Source organism: Lathyrus oleraceus, chromosome 1, assembly GCF_024323335.1.
Source record: "Lathyrus oleraceus cultivar Zhongwan6 chromosome 1, CAAS_Psat_ZW6_1.0, whole genome shotgun sequence".
Taxonomy (NCBI): domain Eukaryota; kingdom Viridiplantae; phylum Streptophyta; class Magnoliopsida; order Fabales; family Fabaceae; genus Lathyrus; species Lathyrus oleraceus.
The window spans coordinates 71,368,507-71,385,445 of record NC_066579.1 but is presented as its reverse complement, the minus strand read 5'-3'; the positions used below and the strand labels follow the sequence as shown (position 1 = coordinate 71,385,445).

At 38.9% G+C, this 16,939-nt stretch overlaps 2 protein-coding genes across 2 annotated transcripts; both read right to left on the bottom strand.

Annotated features, from left to right (window-relative positions):
• Nucleotides 1–5,828: 5,828 nt before the first annotated feature.
• LOC127091919 (uncharacterized mitochondrial protein AtMg00860-like) lies at nt 5,829–6,254 on the bottom strand. The gene has a single exon (XM_051030662.1). The coding sequence runs from the start codon at nt 6,252–6,254 to the stop codon at nt 5,829–5,831; it is 426 nt and encodes a 141-aa protein (XP_050886619.1).
• A 1,017-nt stretch (nt 6,255–7,271) lies between these two features.
• Nucleotides 7,272–7,796, bottom strand: LOC127091910 (uncharacterized). Its single transcript, XM_051030652.1, has one exon. The coding sequence runs from the start codon at nt 7,794–7,796 to the stop codon at nt 7,272–7,274; it is 525 nt and encodes a 174-aa protein (XP_050886609.1).
• Nucleotides 7,797–16,939: the final 9,143 nt, after the last annotated feature.

Genomic DNA, 16,939 nt, shown 5'->3' with positions numbered 1-16,939 from the left:
CCCCCTCCTTTTTTTGGGGAAAACCACTATAGGGTTTCTTTGCCCCATTTGAGGCAACAACAAGACCTTTGATTTTTCCAGTCTTCAGACCGTTCTCGATCCGTTCTCCAGCGACAACGAGATCAGAGAAGCCGAAAAAAGAACTTTCTATCATCCGATCCAGGTACAGGCCTTGGAGTGTACCCATAAACATATCAACAAGTTCTTTTTCAAGTAGGGGAGGTTGGACCCTAGCAGCTAGGTCCTTCCAACGTTGTGCGTATTCTTTAAAATATTCTTCAGAATTTTGAGTCAAACTCTGAAGTTGCATCCTGTTGGGCGCCATGTCGATGGTATACTAATAGTGTTTCAAGAAATCCTCAGCTAGCTCTCTCGAGGAACACACATGCGTACGTTCAAGCTGCATGTATCATTCCAGGGATGCTCTGTTGAGACTGTCCTGACATAAATGCATCAGTAGCTTCTCGTCGTCTGAGTAAGCTTCAATTTTCCTACAATATGGTCTGATATAAGTCTTGGGAGAAGTATCCACCTTATATTTCTAGAAGGTAGGGACCTTAAACTTAGTTGAGATCTTCACCCCTGGGACTAAGCACATGTCAGCAGCTTCCAGGTTGAAGGTGTTAGGACCTTCAATGGCTTTGACCCTTTCGTCCATCATCCGAAACCTTCTCTCAAGCTTGGTGGGATATTTCCCAAAAGGCTCATACACAGATTCATTTTTAGGCATGAAGAAGTCTCCATCGTGATCATCCGTGCCAACCTGAGAACCTCCATGAACAGGGACATGGAATGTGTAGGCATCATTCAAATTGTTAGGCATCTCTTCAGCATGGGCATGAGTGACAACAGGGACTCCGTTCCCCATAACAAGGTTGATAGCATTCATATTCGCAGCAACTCCTGGGTTAGCCTGGAGATTCTCCTCTTGTCCGTGGACAACATTCTGCATGATGTCCATGAGTTCCCCCAGTTGGGCTCTCACTTGAGTCATCTCTTCCTGTATGGCAGTCTGGTTCTGTTCAATTCTTTCCATAGCTATCTTTTGCTTAGCTATAGTGTTGTAGAAGTGGGAAGTCAGCTTGACGATGAGAGTTACTGAAAAGAAGGCCAAAATAACAGTGAGACCATCTGGGTGTATTATGAAATGAATGAATATATGATTAATGCATGATGCATGTTTGTTTCTTTTTTTAGTTCTCGGGGGAACCTTATATGACTCATAATATGAAAGTAAAACATTATAAAATGGAAGATAAAGTAGGAACACCAAATTCAAAAACTCAAGCATTTTATTTATGAATTTGATATTACAACTACAAAGAGGTATAGTAAAGTAATTCAAAAACATGAAAAAGGAAAACAATAAAGTTATGATCAAATGGAACTCTTTGCCTTCTGTTCCTTCATCTCCTTCAATTCAACTTTTAACCTTTTCCTCATTTGATCATAAAGGTAGATGAATCGGAGTATGAAGTGGGGGTGGTTTTCTCATCGGCATCTTCCAGAGCATCCTCTAGCTTCTAAGGAACTTCCTTGGTTAACTCGTTTCAGAACCTCACCAAACAACCATACTTGGCTCGGTACATAGCGGCAGCAGGTTGCAACAAGTTGATAGATCCAACATAAGTATCCAGAAGACTATTTATCTGAGCCTTCTCCTTGAGCCAGTCCAAACTCTCATTCTTCAAAGTAGACAAACGATCTCTCCAATGTTCGGCACTCGAGATGACAATATCAACTTTGTGACATTTCTCTTTTCAGACTTAAGGGGTGATGTAAGAAACCCTGATTGCTTCCTCTTTGAGACGACGTTCCACCTCTACCTTGGCATTGTCCTCTCGGAGGGAAAGCTTGAGTTTCTGAATCTCCAGGTCAGATTCATCTCTCAATACATTCTTCTCTTTGACAACCAACTCGAAGCAACAGTGGTTGTCACCTCGCTCATTTTCTGTCTGCTTTAAATGTTTTCAGAGAGAAGTTAGCCCCATATCTGCTTGAGCTAAACCATATTGGTATTTCTCTTTGAGGTTCTCCTCAATTTTCACCTTCTTTCTACTTTCTGATAAGAGCTCAATATCTTCTTCACTCTTTTTTTCAACTTAGCATGATTTCTATCCAATGCATGGAGCTTCGATCGCAAGTCCTCGTTCTCTTTGGTTAACTGTGCGATAGTTGATTTCAATGCATCTACTTCCTCCTTAGAAGCATACAATGGCTCTGGTACTGGGGGAGGAATCTGGATATCCACACTGTATGGTAGCTTGACTTTTTTCTCCCTTTGTACCACCCATTGGCGATACGACTCCTTAGCTCAACAGTCATGTTTTCATAGCTCTTTGCCTTTGCGATGAATCTGAGTCCAAGCTTGCTTAACCTTCAAGAAATCTACCCAAGGCCCTTTCTGAGGCATGTGAGATAAGAGCCAAGTGTATAACAGTGAAGCACAACTCAATACCACTCCCTTCCTCTTTTCATGCCTAGTGTGCAAGCAGTAATACAAACCAGACACCAATATAGGGGCGGGGTTACTAGATACGAATATGCTGATGATGAAATGGTTTATGTAATCGTCGTCATTTGGAAACAGGACGACTTCATAGATCAACAGGGCTAAAATGGCGCTGAAGGGAATCCATCTCCCTTCTTTCTCCAAGGCCCAAGCCTTTCCTTCCAAGAACTTCCTAGAAAATCCCCTAGGTCCTAGACCTAGGGTTACCTCTTCGACAGATAAGTGGAGTGCTTCAACAACTGATTTAGGCATCAATAGTTCGCCCAACTTTATGAAGGGAGGGTGGTCTTTCATATACCAACCTAGAAGCTTCTCGTACTCTTCAATAGTAGGAGCCAACTGAAAGTCTTTGAATGTAAAACATCTGAGTGGTGGATCATAATATTGGGATAAGGCCACCAAAGTTGAGACGTCTACATAGGTAGTAAGAAGATCCAGGATCTGTCCATATCTGCAGATGAAGTTGTTCTTCTTACAAGGAGTAATTATGCTGCTGAGAGCCAATAGGGTATCCACTTTTGGAAGCTTGAACTTGAGTGGAAGGGTATTCTTCTTTTCTGATCTCATCTTGGAATGTTCACTACACAATTACAAACCCTTAGGATTCTCTGAGAATGAGGCCCAAGTATGTATGCAATGCAATATGTTATGAAGGCATATGCTACAAGAGGATAGGATAACTGTAGATTCAAGGTGTGTTGGAGGTTAAGTTTCCCTGCAAGAAACCCATATACCCTCACAAGGTGAATACTAAGACTTCTGAAGATGCTTAGATTCAAGGATCATGAGACGAAAATACCGTTACCACCACAAGATAACTTGTGATTTAACAAGACTTTTAGGATGACCTCCTCTAAGTGAAGTTGCCTTCAACCTCAAAAGCCAATGGTTGTCTAAAGGTCCTCGGAGTCGTGGACCCTCTTTGGAAGAATGGATGCCAGTGTGAACGTGACTCACGTGCCAACGAAACTCCAAAAAGAATCTACTCTAAGCGGGACCTTTGTATCCCCCCCTCAAGACAACTACGTCTGACAGGTCAATACGAAGAGCCCTCTTATCTTATGTGAACTCTCTAAGCCTGTGTATTGGGATTTTCACTCTATAGTATCCACCCCACAAGATCACCACAAGATAACAGGAATATATAACAGAAATGGATAAATAAAGCAAACGATAATAGAAATAAACATCCAAGGAAAAGGATATAGGCAAGTTAGCCTTGACTCACTTATGGGAACTCCATATTCCCCAGCAGAGTCGCCAGCTGTCGCGCCGCGAAAAATACAGAGTCGCCACCGGATTTTATTTATTCCAAAGGAAAGAGGAAATAGCGATAAAACCCCAAATGAAAGAATGGTCTCACAACCAAGAGCGGATTCGGAAGTCGGTTATGTAAGGGGAAGGTATTAGCACCCCTCACGTCCATGGTACTCCATGGTAACCACTTGCTTGTATTAATGTGTATGGATGTTGTTTATCTGTATGTTGCTTGCTATCGGGAATGAGATGGAGAGAGAAAATGATTTTTAAATTAGTGTGCTCTCCAAGGATTTGGGCCCTTGTGCCTACGTATCCTCATATGTGCAATAAGGAAATCAGAGATTCGTAGTTCGGCTAACAAATAGAACATTTGTTTGGTTGTTTTCAATAAACAACATTGACGTTTGCATGCTACTGTTCACTTACTTGTATACTATGTCATGGGAGCGGGAAGTATTTGCTTGTTTGCGGTAATGTGGATGCGCTTGGATCACACTCTAGTAGTTAAACATTACTTGCTCACACATGGGGGCTTAAGTGCCGTTCACGGTAGAACAGAAGTAACACGTCCCTTTTGAAAGGTTTTGAAGTGTGCACTGAGGCAAAAGATGATTTGATTTATTGGGGTTGATTTTATGTACGTAGACAAGCATCAGACCCTTGGCTATATACATTAACAGTCCAAAAACTCGGGAGTTGAGAGGACAATGTTATCTTAACCACTAATTTTCATCCAAAAAAGAGATTTGAATTGTGAAAAGAGTTTGGTAAGTCTAATCATTGGAACTTAAAGGGAGACAAATATCTGACCCTTGACTAAGTACGACCAACAATCATAATACTTGGGAGTTGATCGGGAAAATAACAAGTGTACTATTTTTCCGATGTAGTAATAATAGGGATGTTTCCCAAAGATCGATCTCGAGGATTGTGCAACAATATACGTGTAAATTGTCACTCAATTGAACAAAACTAATCGTTGGAGTTTTGTAAAAAGTCACTGTAAGATAAAGACAAAATAAATCTTTTCAAAAGTTATAATAATATGCCAAGGATGGTGTATGAAAATATCATGTAATGAATCTTGAGTGTATATCTCCTTAATAATGAAAATTGTTTCAATTACCGGATCTTAAGATTGTTTCCCCCTAAGACCTCAGAGGGAAACCTTTGGTGATTCAATCTAACCTCTAAGTCCTTAGGAGATTATGACAAAACTAAGCATTTACAATTCAACAAGAATAAACCGGTAACCATAGGGTATCCCTAGTCCTAGGTGATATCTATTATGGTTTCACTATATAAAAACCTTAACAATTGCAATCCTGCTAATTGTTAACCATACATCAATCTTGATTTTTCTGATAAAGAAAGCATTACGCGTATTGCATAGTGAAATTAACAACAATCATCATAGATTAAGGAAATTATAAATTCAAATTTATTACACGACCAATCCAAGGACACCCCCTGGCATTGGGGGGTTTAGCCTCTCATATTATTCAAATAAGATATAAAATAAAAACGAGACATTACAAAAGAATGGGAATTCTGTTGATCTCCAATTGCATCCGCTCTTGAAGGATCTCCGTTCTTCACCGCTTTTGACCGCTTCAATATTTATCGTCTCCAATTTGTAATTGTGAACAAACTTTTTCTTTTTGTTAGAGTCAAAATCGTTAGGGATTACGCCCCCTACCAAATAATTCGTGTAGTCCGCGAACCAAGGGATATCGATAACAACGAGGATGTGTTCATCAGCAAACTCATCCTTTATCAGTCTCTTTTCTTCTATTTCTTCAATTGGTGACATTCGGGATAGATGATCCGCCACTGTGTTTTCAGACCCCCTTTTGTCCCGGATCTCTACATCAAATTCTTGGAGGAGTAAGATCCACTTGAGAAGCCTCGACTTAGAGTCTTGTTTAGCAAACAAATATTTCAAAGCGTCATGGTCAGTATACACAACCACCTTCGTTCCTAACAAGTATTGCCTGAATTTGTAAAATGCATAAACCACGACCAACAACTCTTTCTCAGTGGTTGCATAGTTCATCTATGCAGGGCTCAACACATGACTAGCATAGTAAATGACATGTAATAACTTCTCTTTTCGTTGTTCTAGGGATACCCCTATATCAATATCACTAGCATCACACATGATCTCAAATGGAAGAGACCAATCAGGGGCAATAATAATGGGTGTTGAAATCAATTTGCTCTTCAATGTCTCAAAGGCCATGGTGCATTCTTTGTCGAACAGAAACGCCTTATCCTTAACCAATAGATTGGTCAGCAGTTTTGCGATTTTTGAGAAATCTCTTATGAACCTGCGGTAAAAACCTGCGTGTCCTAAGAAACTCCTGATACCCTTCTCATTAACAGGAGGTGGGAGTTTAGATATCACTTCCACTTTTGCTTGGTCAACTTCAATTCCCTTGTAGGAAATTTTGTGACCCAATACTATCCCTTCTTGCACCATGAAGTGACATTTCTCCTAGTTCAGAATTAAATTTGTTTTCTAGCACCTGTCTAAAACAAGAGAGATATTAGTTAAACAGTTATCAAATGAGGATCCAAAGACCGAAAAGTCATCCATGAAGACTTCCATATGCTTTTCGAGCATGTCGGCGAAAATGGAAGTCATGCACCGTTGGAAGGTGGCTGAAGCATTACACAACCCGAATGGCATTCTTCGGTAAGCAAATACACCATACGGGCATGTGAATGTTGTCTTTTCTTGGTCTTCCGGAGCGACTGCAATCTGATTATACCTTGAGTATCCATCTAGAAAACAGTAGTAATCATGTCCGGCTAACCTTTCCAACATCTGGTTAATAAATGGCAAAGGAAAGTGGTCCTTCCTAGCTTTTGTGTTCAACCTTCTGTAGTCAATGCAAACGCGCCACCCAGTAATTGTCCGAGTAGGAATTAACTCATTTTTTTTCATTCCTTATTACGGTGTTCCCCCCTTTCTTAGGGACAACATGCATCGGGCTCACACAAGGGCTGTCAGAAATAGGATATATAAGACCTGCGCCTAACAATTTCACCACCTATTTCCGAACTACCTCCTTCATTGCTAGATTAAGTCTTCTCTGTGGTTGGACTACCGATTTGTGGTCTTCTTCCATAAGAGTTTTATGCATGCAGACAGTAGGGCTAATACCTTTCAAGTCTTCAATTGCCCATCCAATAGCATTTTTTTATTTTTTTAGGACTTGGATGGGCTTCTATTCTTGGATATTTTGTAGGCTCGAGTTTATGATAGCAGGACATTTTCCTTTAGAATCGAGAAAGACATATTTAAGATTCTCAGGAAGTTGTTTCGACTCCGTTCCCTTCTTAGGCTCTTCATCCTCCTCACTAGATTGAGGTAGGCTTAAATCCTCCCATCGGTTTGGTCAAGATCCTTTCCACCGAGGTTGTGCGTCTAACAAAGCTAGCACTTCAGATTCCCCGTTGTCCATTTCTTTATCACTATCAAAAATGGACAAACTTAACACTCTTTCAAAGGTGATTGTGGTGCATTCAAAGGACTATCATATGTCATCACCTGATCCAGAATCTCTATATTATGACTGGTACATATATCATCCTTGTACCTCATGGTGTTTCGAACATCGGTTTTCAATTCCTCATCATAAACCTTCAACATCATGGTCCCTTCTTCTATGTTGATCAAGCACCTTCCCGTTTCTAAAAAGGGTCTCCCAAGAATGAGAGGGATCTCTTCATCTTCCGGCATTTCAAGAATCACAAAATCCACCAGAAATACAAACTTGTCAATTTTCACCTGAACATCTTCAACAATACCATACGGTTTCTTGACCGAATGATCGGCGAATTGGAGTGCCATCCTGGTATCTTGCACAACCCCTATACCAAGCTTCTTGTAAATGGATAACGGCATGAGACTCACACTAGCTCCTAGATCAATAAGAGCTTTGTTGAATGACCTATCTCCAATAGTATAAGGGATGGTGACAACTCCCCGATCTTTCTTCTTTATCGGAATCTTCATACCCTACAAAATAGCACTACAAGTTTCGGTTAGAATAATCGGGTTGGTGTCGACGGTACGCCTCTTCGAAATGATGCCCTTCATGAACTTGGCATAAGTAGGCATTTGTTCAAGTGCCTCCAACTGTGGAATGTTAATTTCCAGCTTCTTGAACAACTCTAAGAATTGTTCAAAGTTTTTCTCATGTTGTCCCTTTTTATTGTTTCTAGTGGGAAAGAGAAGCTTAATAACCGGCTTAGGCTCAATGACTATTTCTGGCATAATTGGTTTCAGTGCTACCACTTCTTCCCTCACACCTTCATTTTCTTTGATCTCAAGATCCACTTCGATTAATTGATCTTCCTCTTCATCCACCTCCTCGACTACTTCATCAGATTTACCACTTCTTGTTGTCACAACACTCACATTATTATGCTCTCTAGGATTTGTCACGGTTGCATTAGGTAGAGCACCTTGTGCTTGAGAACTCGAAGCTAATTGCTGAGTGATTTGACCCATTTGGACTTCAAGATTCTTTATGGATGTTGTGGTGTTTCTATGATTGTTCCAGGTTTCTTCTTAAAATTGAACATTATGAGCTGCCATTCTTTCAATTGCAATTTCCCAATAAGCTTTCTTAGGGGTTTGTTGTTACTGTTGTTGTTGATATTGAGTTTGGTACTGACCATGTTGAGGAGCGGTTCATTTTTGGTCTTTCCATGAGAAGTTGGGATGGTTCTTCCAACCCGGATTGTACGTGTTGGAATAAGGATTATTCTGCTTCAAAAATTTGATTTCCTCCACTTGTTGAGGAGTTACAAAACAATATATAGTTTGGTGCAGACCATTACAAATTTCACAACAGACGGTAGGAGCCGGTTGGACCTGTGCTACCTGTTGGGTACCTATATTCATCGCCTTCAGCTTCTTCTCAACTACAGTAGCTATAGTATCTTCAATATGGATTTTATTAGTTTCCAGCTTTAAATCTATAACCCCTTCTGGTTTTCTTTGACATCTGTCGTATAACTCCAAGTGCTCATTAGCAGCAATAGCTTCAATGATCTTCTTGATACCTGTGGCTGTTGAAAAATTGGTGAAGCCACCGACTGCGGTATCAATCAACTGTTTGGTCTTTATTTTGAGACCATTCAAAAACATCTGCATCTGTTCGGTTGGATCCATATTATGAGTTGGGAAGGCGACTAGGACTCTCTTGAATCTCTTGTAGGCGTCTCCCAAAGTTTCCCCGTCTTTCTGCTTAAAATTCAGAATTTCATACCTCTTTCGTAGAAATACAAACACTGGAAAATACTCATTCAGGAAGGCTTTTTCCATTTCTTCCCAAGATGTGATGCTACTGGCAGGTAGAGAATAAAACCATTTTTCGGCTTCTTCCACTAAGGTGAACGGAAACATTCTCAACTTCTTAGCTTCTTCGGTGTGACCATCAATTTTAGAGTGTTGCTCATGGTCAGAAACCTTAGCAAATGCTTGTTTGCATCTTCATTAACTTTTCCAGTAAAATGCTTCCTTTCAAGCTGATTAATAGTACTTAGATGCAACTGGAAATTAGCCACATTCACTGGTTAGTTTATAATAGTTAATCTGTTGGTTGGTGCATTTGCACCTCCGTAGTCACCCAACAGTCTTTCTGGTGGCGGTGGAGCCTCAGCCATAGTTTCGATCTCTCTTTCGGAACCTGAATCTGAACCTTAATGAATGGAAAGTTGTTCTTCGTCTGATTCCAATCTAGCCAATCGAGCTTGTCTAAGTCTTGCCCGCAAGGTTCTCTCGATTTATGCGTCAAAAGGAAAATCAGCTGAGGCCTTACCTCGCATACAAATATCAGACACAGATTAGTTGATATAATCGAAATAAATTATTAAAATAATGGAAACTAAATTTTAGTTGCAGAGCAACAAAATTTCAATTGAGATAATTTAAACTTATATTTGGCAATCCCCGGTAACGACACCAAAAACTTGATCGGGAAAATAGCAAGTGTATTATTTTGCCGATGTAGTAATAATAGGGATGTTTCCCAAAGATCGATCTCGAGGATTGTGCAGTAATATACGTGTAAATTGTCACTCAATTGAACAAAACTAATCGTTGGGGTTTTGTAAAAAGTCACTGTAAGATAAAGACAAAATAAATCTTTTCACAAGTTATAATAATATGCCAAGGATGGTGTATGAAAATCTTCTATAATGATCCTTGAGTGTATATCTCCTTAATAATGAAAGTTATTTCAATTACCAGATCTTAAGATTGTTTCCCCCTAAGACCTCAGAGGGAAACCTTTGGTCATTCAATCTAACCTCTAAGTCCTTAGGCGATTATGATGAAACCAAGCATTTACAATTTAACAAGAATAAATCGGTAACCATAGGGTATCCCTAGTCCTAGTTGATATATATTATGGTTTCACTGTATAAAAACCTTAACAATTGCAATCTTGCTAATTGTTAACCATACATCAATCTTAATGTTTTTGATAAAGAAAGCATTACGCATATTGCACAGTGAAATTAACAACAAACATCATAGGTTAAGGAAATTATAACTTCAGAGTCATTACACGATCAATCCAGGGACACCCCCTAGCATTGGGGGGTTTAGCCTCTCATATTATTCAAATAAGATACAAAATAAAAATGAGACATTACAAAAGAATAGGAATTCCATTGATCTTCAATTGCATCCGCTCTTGAAGGATCTCCGTTCTTCACCGCTTTTGACCGCTTCAATCTTTATCGTCTCCAATTTGTAATCGTGAACAAGTCCCTTTCTCCATATTCAAAAATCCCCTAAATAGTTCTTGATCACTAATTTGATGTAGCAAAAGTCCAAAATACCCTCCGGGGTCAGTCGTGCCAAAATACAGCAAAAACTGGAAAATGAGGTGTCCAAGCTAACACTGGCCGTGTCAGCCAACACGACAGGTTGCGTTGGTTGTCTGGTAAAGTGATCTTGACACGCCCCTCCAAGGAGGCTGACACGGGCACCCGTGTCAGCTCCCTATTTTCTTCTTCTGGCTTTCCTCTCCTGACACGGGTCGTGTTGGGCAACTCGGGTGGCCGTGTCAGGACTACTGTGTTGCCCAATTTCCTCTTTTGACGGGCCCGGGACATCCGATTCGCTTGGCTGTCCCTCTGGTATTCTTGCTTACACCTAAAACCAGTAAAACTACCACAAAGAGACATAAAATGGAGTATAATGATGCAAACTAAATATAATCAACAACTTGAAATAACAATGCAAAACATCTAATTTACTAAACACATAACAATAAAATAGGTAGACTAATGTGTTACCGACTTCGTACAGAAAGGTGTCGAATGAGTGTCAGAAAACAAGTAGAATTGGAGATTGATCAGGAGTCGAGAGGATAATAAAGTCCTAACTATCCTTTTTCTCCCTCATAGCACCTAGATCTAACTTGTTTGAAGCATTAGATGTTTTAAAGGGGAAGTCAAGTGTCGGGTCCTCAAGCTAGGTACGACCGACAACACAAGTACTTGAATATTGTGTACAAGCACATACACCCCATTTTTGCATTCCAGTTTGTTATGAAATTGTTTTGAAAAAGGCACTTGATGTTGGATCAAGTGTTTGAGTTTATTATGAAAAAACGTGTGAAGAATGAAGATGAGAGAGATAGAATGAGGCTGAGAAGAGAATGGAAAAGAGATGATAGAATGAGGTTGGGAAGAGAATGGAGAAGAGATGTGGATCATGGATCATGAAATGGATGGGAAATACTTGATGTTGGATCAAGTATTCACGTTGCAATGGTGTGAGTTTTATTTGGAAAATAACTTGACGTTGGATCAAGTACCTTTTATTTCTTTTGAAATGCTTTATTTATAATTTTATTTTTTTATCTTTTTAATTGCATGCATGATGAATTAACTAAAAGCAATAAACCTAAATTATTACATGATCATGGGGTGGGGGGACATATGACCCACAATGGGGATGTAAGCAAATACAACATAAATGAAAATGGGAAGAATTATATAGGTTACAAACTATGTACCATGCCTAAAGCATACAAGTGGCATGGTACTTCAAACAATACAAGGCTAATTGAATGAATAAAAGCATAATGGGTAACTTGTTTGGTTTGGATCTCTCATGCACATGTCAACACAAAACAAAAATGTGGTTAGTGGGTATTAACAAAATGGAATTAAAATCCTAACACAAATGCAATAGTGAAATGGTATAATAATGGAATGGTATGATATGATGATCATGGTGAAAATAATAGACATGCTAACACATTATATCAAATTGAAATATCATTTTCAATTTGGATCTAATAACCACAATCAAATAAATTGAACAATTAAAATGGAATTAAAATCAAGACATGAACATGAACATGTCATTTATCAATTTTACTCCTAAACATGAATTAAAAGTCAAGAATTATGGGAAAATTCTAATTGAAACTTACATGGTAATCAAGTATTTTTTTAGGGAGTTTTTCGTGGTTAACAAATGGATTAACAAAACAAACAAATTCTAATCATGTTAAAATCTAAATATACTCTAATTAAATTCTACTAAATGTATTATTATTAATTCTAATAATCAAGGAAATTAAAACAACATCACAATATCAAAAATCAATGAGAAACAACAAAGAAAATATCAAGAAAAATGGAATAATTGAATATGGGTCAGGGGGTTCGTTGGAACCCCGGTGTGGGAATGACAAGTCCAAGCGCATGGCTCTAGGGTGAAAGTACAAGGCTTGGTTCTCATGGCCAAGGGGCGTGTGGAACAGGTCAGGGGTGATGGCAAGGAACTGCGCTAGGCCCATCTACATGAGCCCATCAGGATTTGGCAGTGGAAGAATTCAGCGCATGGAATCAATTGAGCACGTGGGAGTGATTGAGCACGTGGGATTAACATCTAAAAATGGATTTGAATTGAATGAAAAACACGCGCCAGCTCAAACAATCAACTCAGGTCATACTCCGATGAACCTCACCATGGGCCACCGCGCCGGAAATTGCCTCTGACGGCGGTGGCCACCCAAAATGAAAATTGGATACACTGCTCCCCTCACATTGACCCTCTCGTCTAAAAAATGCCATCAATTTCGCCAGATTTTGAGTTTATAACCTTAACCGCGTTGAAATTACCAAGAACCCTAATACGTTAACCTTAAATTAAATTTTAATCGTGCACATTCGAAGCCCCGGGGGTTGGGGCTTTGAATCCCCTCTCCACACTCTACATATTAACAACTTCCAAATGGAGAAAAGAAAGATCTTGGAACCTACCTTGCCGGGGAGAATGAGATTGATGGTGTCGATGCACTTTTCCCTCCTGGTAAGTATCTGAATCTTTTTTTCTCAATCTTGAGTCTCGAATTTCTCTTCTTCTCCTTATTGATTTTCCTTCTTTGAGTAGTTGATGCTTGAGTGTAAAATTGAGTGGTGTGAGATTGCTTTTGTTGAAGTTGAATGAATGAAGGTTTTGTTGAGTGATGAAGATGAAGGTATGAGTTTTAGATCTTTTGTTTCAGAGCTTCAATGTGAAACTCTCAGCAACAATGGAGAAAAAAGAGCTTTTTGAGTGAGGGGGAAGGAAATGGTAAATGAATGGAGATTGAAGAGTGATTCTGTTATTGGTGATGATTGATTGTGGATTGAAGAAGAAGATGAGGATTGAGAGTGATAAACTGCTGGCGAGACTTGAATGATGAATGGTGAAGTCGTTTTATAGGTGGTTAGTTGCATTGGGATAAGTGGAAGTTCTGTTAGAGTTTTCAGTTATGGAATTGATGAATTTGATGCAATTCTGTTATGATTCTGTTTCTCATTTTTGTCAATCCCTAGGCGGTGAGTTAGGTAGTTTGCTGAGGTGGCATTAGTTAGTTAGTTCAGTTAACATTAGGTGATTATCTTGAAATGTTAAATGGTGCAGTTAGGATGAAGGGTTAGTCATGAGTTATCAGGTTAATTAGCTAGGGTTAATTTGTTATGTTATGAATTCATATGTGTGAATGGTTGAGAGGTGGGATAATTGGCTATGAGGTTCAGTTTTGGTGTGATGTTGGCAGGGTGTTATGATACTTAATGTTTTGATGATTTGTTTTGGTTATGTAAATGTAGTGTTAGGTTTGCTTGTGAATACTTAACCTTGGATAGTTGATGCCATGACAATATTGATGTTTCCTGTTGTTATATGTGTTGCGGTTCAGTTATGTTAGTTGGATAGGGTAGTGTTGGATCAGTTGATATGCTTTGGATGTCATGTTGTGATGCTTATTAGGCTTAGATACACTTGGTGTGAGAAATGGTTCTTGGTTTTGGCAAATTTACATGGTAATTCCTACTGCAAGTTTGATGTAGGTTGTAGGTTTGTGATTTTCTACATGACTTGGCCTTGATGCCTTACCAATTACTTGATATAAACTGATACATTGCAGGATTACTTGGCTTTCCTGGATGTGTGTCTGTTTGGATGATTTGTTATACTTGCATGTGTTTGTGTTGTGGGTTGTTTTGATTGCATGTCAGTACTTTGGCTCATGGCTTGTATTTCCTGACATGTTTTGACATAGTTATGTAGTCATATTTGGCATGCTTCTGACCTGCATTAAACTAATGTTTGTGGCATGATTCACTGCACTTTTTGATATGGCTTTGTAGGTGGGTTTGAGACCATGCAGCAGGTCTGAGTTCCCGTTCTTTGGCCATGGTTTGCTAGCATTGAGTTATGATTCTGACTTTTTTTCATGCAAGTGGGTTGCAGACTAATTAGGCTTCATTGCATTATGTGTTAGGTTTGTAAATTGTTCTGACTTGTGAATCATAGCTTTTGTTTCATGCTCCTTTAAATTATGACTTTGGTTCAAAGCATGCTTCATGGTGATATTGCACTCATTCTGACCTTGAGTTTGTGTGTTTTGGTTTGCTAGGTTTATGGCTTACATTAACATGATTATATACACAAGGAGGAGGGTTGGACAAAATCTTGCAAACAAGGTGGCTAGCATCAAGTGAGCATCACAAACGGCATCAAGATTGGACTTATGATTAGAAATAGGATTTGGATTTAGGATTTTAGGGTGAAAAAGGGTTGGGTTGACTTTGGTCAAAGTTGACCAAAAAGTCAATTATTGACCAAAGTCAACATTTGGTCAAAACTTCATTTTTTGTGTTTTTCCTCATGTAATGGATATTTATATGATTTGTAATGAATGAAAATGATATATTTTGAATGGATTTGATTGGTTCTCGAATGTATGTTTGAATGGAATTGATTGATTTTGAAATAGCACATGAACATGATATTTGAGTGAACTTGAATTTTCCATGAATATGGATGGCTTAACATGAATCGAAATTGGCCTAGAATCAAAGCAAATGAAATACCCTAACAAATCTTGAATGAACCAATCAAAAGACATTGTGAGTGGACCAAAAATCAAAGTAATGGGAATGATGCATGGTAGAAAGCATAGATGAACTTAGGATAGCATTGAGCAATGGACAATGGCATGAACCCATGGACATAAAATGATCAAACCATAGATGTACCATGAAATAAGGCTTGAGAAAAGATTCATGAACCAATGTGGACAATGGCATGACAATGGGAAGAGATTAACATGTGGGGCCATGAGATGAATGTTAATCAAGCCAAAGAAAACACATGAATAAGTGGGCCTTGACTAGGCCTTGGCCAAGCAAGTGAAACATTCACACCATGGAATGATGATGGACCAATGAAGTGGGGTTAGGGGCACACACAAGGAGTAGTGGCCATGAATTAGGGCTTGGGGATACCATGATGAAATGAGGATCCCAAGATTAGGGTTTTGCTTCACCAAGAAGCCAAAGTTGAATCACCAATGATAGGAACAATACACAAGCTTCAAAAGCTACCTCCAATTAGGATTTGATAGTTTGAACCACCTCTAGCTGCAGGGAAACCTTAGCTTCCACTAAGTGCGAGCATAAAGCTTGGAATCCATGATACTTGTCCTCTTGTATTAGACCATGGTTATGCAGATGATATGAATGATATGAATATATGCAAATGGTTAGGGTTAGTGACCTAGATGAACATTAGGAAGGATATGGTGAATTTTGGGGTATGACATAAGTAAATATGAAAGAAGAGCACTGTTGGAATCTAGCATTCCAGTAGAACCCTCAAATGATTGGTCTCGAGCCACATATTTTGGGTTAACCATTCATTCTTTTCTTTCATTCTTAAAACACTTAAATCAACTTAGACTAATAAGGGCCATTATGATCAAGCATTATGGCGTAACTCTTTGAACAATTGATTCTTATCAAGCATTTGTTGTCCGTCAAACAATTTTCTTAAATAATTCAAATAAAAAAGGACCGTTGGAATATAGTATTTCGGTGGAACTCTGAATGTTTGATCCTGAGGACTATGTCTCGTTCTCATCAAGCGTTCGTCATGTATCTAAAACACATTCAACCAATCAAACTCTTTTTTCTCATCGTCGTGCGATTGATCTTAAAAATCTTTTCAAAAACGAAAGACATTTTGTCTTAAGATGATGCAAGAGTTGAGATAAGTGACGTTATCCCGTGAATGTTGATTTATAAATCCATTCAATGTGATGCAAACACCTACTCCTCACCTGTTTTGGGTAAAACAATGTTTTTAGTTGATTAATACAAGATAACTTTCACTAAAATCAACGAACCAACAAACATTTTTTACCCAGAACTACGTATGCCTTGAGCTCTCCATCGCACCCAGAGATACATAGGAGCAAGACCCGCAATCTTGTCAGGAACATTAATAAAAAACACTTTTGAGACCCCATTATTTTTTCTTTATATTTTTAATAAATCGAAGAAAATAAATAACATAAGCTAACATTAGAGTCACAAGTTAAACTAAAAGGTTCCCGTTGAGTACAACGGACGTGAGGGATGCTAATACCTTCCACTTGCGTAATCGACTCCCGAACCCAAATATGGTTGTGATGACCATGTTCTTTTCCAAAGGTTTTATCTATATTTTCCTATTCCTTTATTGAAATAAATAAATTTCGGTGGCGACTCTGTTCAGTCCATCCTGCGAGCATGTGATTGCGCTCTGCAATGTCGTGTTCTCATTTTTCGAGGTGCGACATCATTGATACCTCG